Below are 1,400 nucleotides of genomic sequence, written 5' to 3'. Positions count from 1 at the left end.
GCATGAACAAACATTTAAGTTGAAATGTGCCACTTCTTGAACATTTACTCTAGCAGCAATAGCCTATAATCTGAGTATATTCTAAAGCTAAATTGAGCATGTGCAATGATTCAATTATAATATTTGATAAGGAAAGGCAAACACTTAAACCTGGACTTTACAGAGTCCGTATTCAATAGGATACACCCCTTGTACACTCTCTCAACTAATGAAGATCACTCTCTCACTTCAGGGAAATACCCTCTCTAATAACCCAAAGAGTAAACCCACTTTTGTAGCTCGCATCAAAGAGATACGTAATCTCTTGTAACCGTTGTACCCAACTAAATCCCAGCTGAACCCTCCCAAAATGTTGCCAAAGCATATCCTTTTATAGCCACCTGTGTAAACCTCCAGAGTATGATAATTAAACCATTCACTCACCAGTACCATGTACAAATGCACAGATCAATGCCATGCATGAATACAATGGCCAACACGCAATAACCACAAGCATCAAACCGTATCATGAAAGTAATCATAATGCATGAATAAACTCCAATGCATGAATGAAGCCTTGAAAGTCCAAAGGCTTCCACTTAATAAGGGACGTTCACACTTCATTGGTTTCTTTAACAAAGCTACTCTATTTAAAGAGGACTATGCATCGAATCATTTCAATAACCATCTGATCAAGCATCTTTATCAAGCTAGGGTTCTGCAACAGTATAACCGAGATGAACAACGTGACAGGCTTTTTCCTTCTTCTGCTCTCGCTGCCCATCTGCAGCTCAATGGCTGATTACCGGGTGACCGTTTTTAACGACTTGGCTCAAAACACCAACCTGAATGTTCATTGTCAAGCTGCAGGTGTAGATCCGAGCACTCACTCGATCCTATTTTTGCAAGACTTCAGCTGGACCATCAACATTAACACAACTCCTGTGTTATCTTGTGACATGAGTTGGGCTAGCGTAAAGGGACATTTCGACATCTTTGATGCTAAAAGAGATGCAACTAGATGTGCTAGAAACTGGTGCGCTTGGCGTGTAAAACAGGACGGCTTGTATCTCTTCATCGAGGCGCATAGGAGGTTGGAGTTGCAGTTTACATGGCCACATTGAGAAATAAATTAAGTTGAGAAATAAAGATGATCTTCTAATTTTGTTATTTTGTTACTTATCCATGTTACATGATGTTAATGATTTCTTTTGAGAAGGTCATCACATATATTTGTGCTGGGATCTAAAAAATCATTCGGCCAAAACCTTTTATGTTCCTTATTACTCAATTGTGCTTTCTATGTTGTGGACATCCATATATAATTCTTTAGGCTATCTCACAATGCATTTCAACGGGTCTGTTTATATTTTTGAAGTTGGGTCGTTTAAAAACCAATTGGCAATGATTGACCACCTGTC

At 38.9% G+C, this 1,400-nt stretch overlaps 1 protein-coding gene across 1 annotated transcript; it reads left to right on the top strand.

Annotated features, from left to right (window-relative positions):
* Window positions 1-716: 716 nt before the first annotated feature.
* Window positions 717-1,103, top strand: LOC139193070 (S-protein homolog 18-like). The gene has a single exon (XM_070816027.1). The coding sequence runs from the start codon at window positions 717-719 to the stop codon at window positions 1,101-1,103; it is 387 nt and encodes a 128-aa protein (XP_070672128.1).
* Window positions 1,104-1,400: the final 297 nt, after the last annotated feature.

The sequence above is a fragment of the Malus domestica genome, chromosome 16 (assembly GCF_042453785.1).
Source record: "Malus domestica chromosome 16, GDT2T_hap1".
In the NCBI taxonomy this organism is placed as follows: domain Eukaryota; kingdom Viridiplantae; phylum Streptophyta; class Magnoliopsida; order Rosales; family Rosaceae; genus Malus; species Malus domestica.
Note: the sequence above shows the minus strand (reverse complement) of the source record. Positions and strands in the feature narration are given on the sequence as shown.

Excerpts from the sequence above, each read along its gene's own strand:
- LOC139193070 (XM_070816027.1), top strand. The coding sequence starts at position 717 with ATGAACAACGTGACAGGCTTTTTCCTTCTTCTGCTCTCGCTGCCCATC.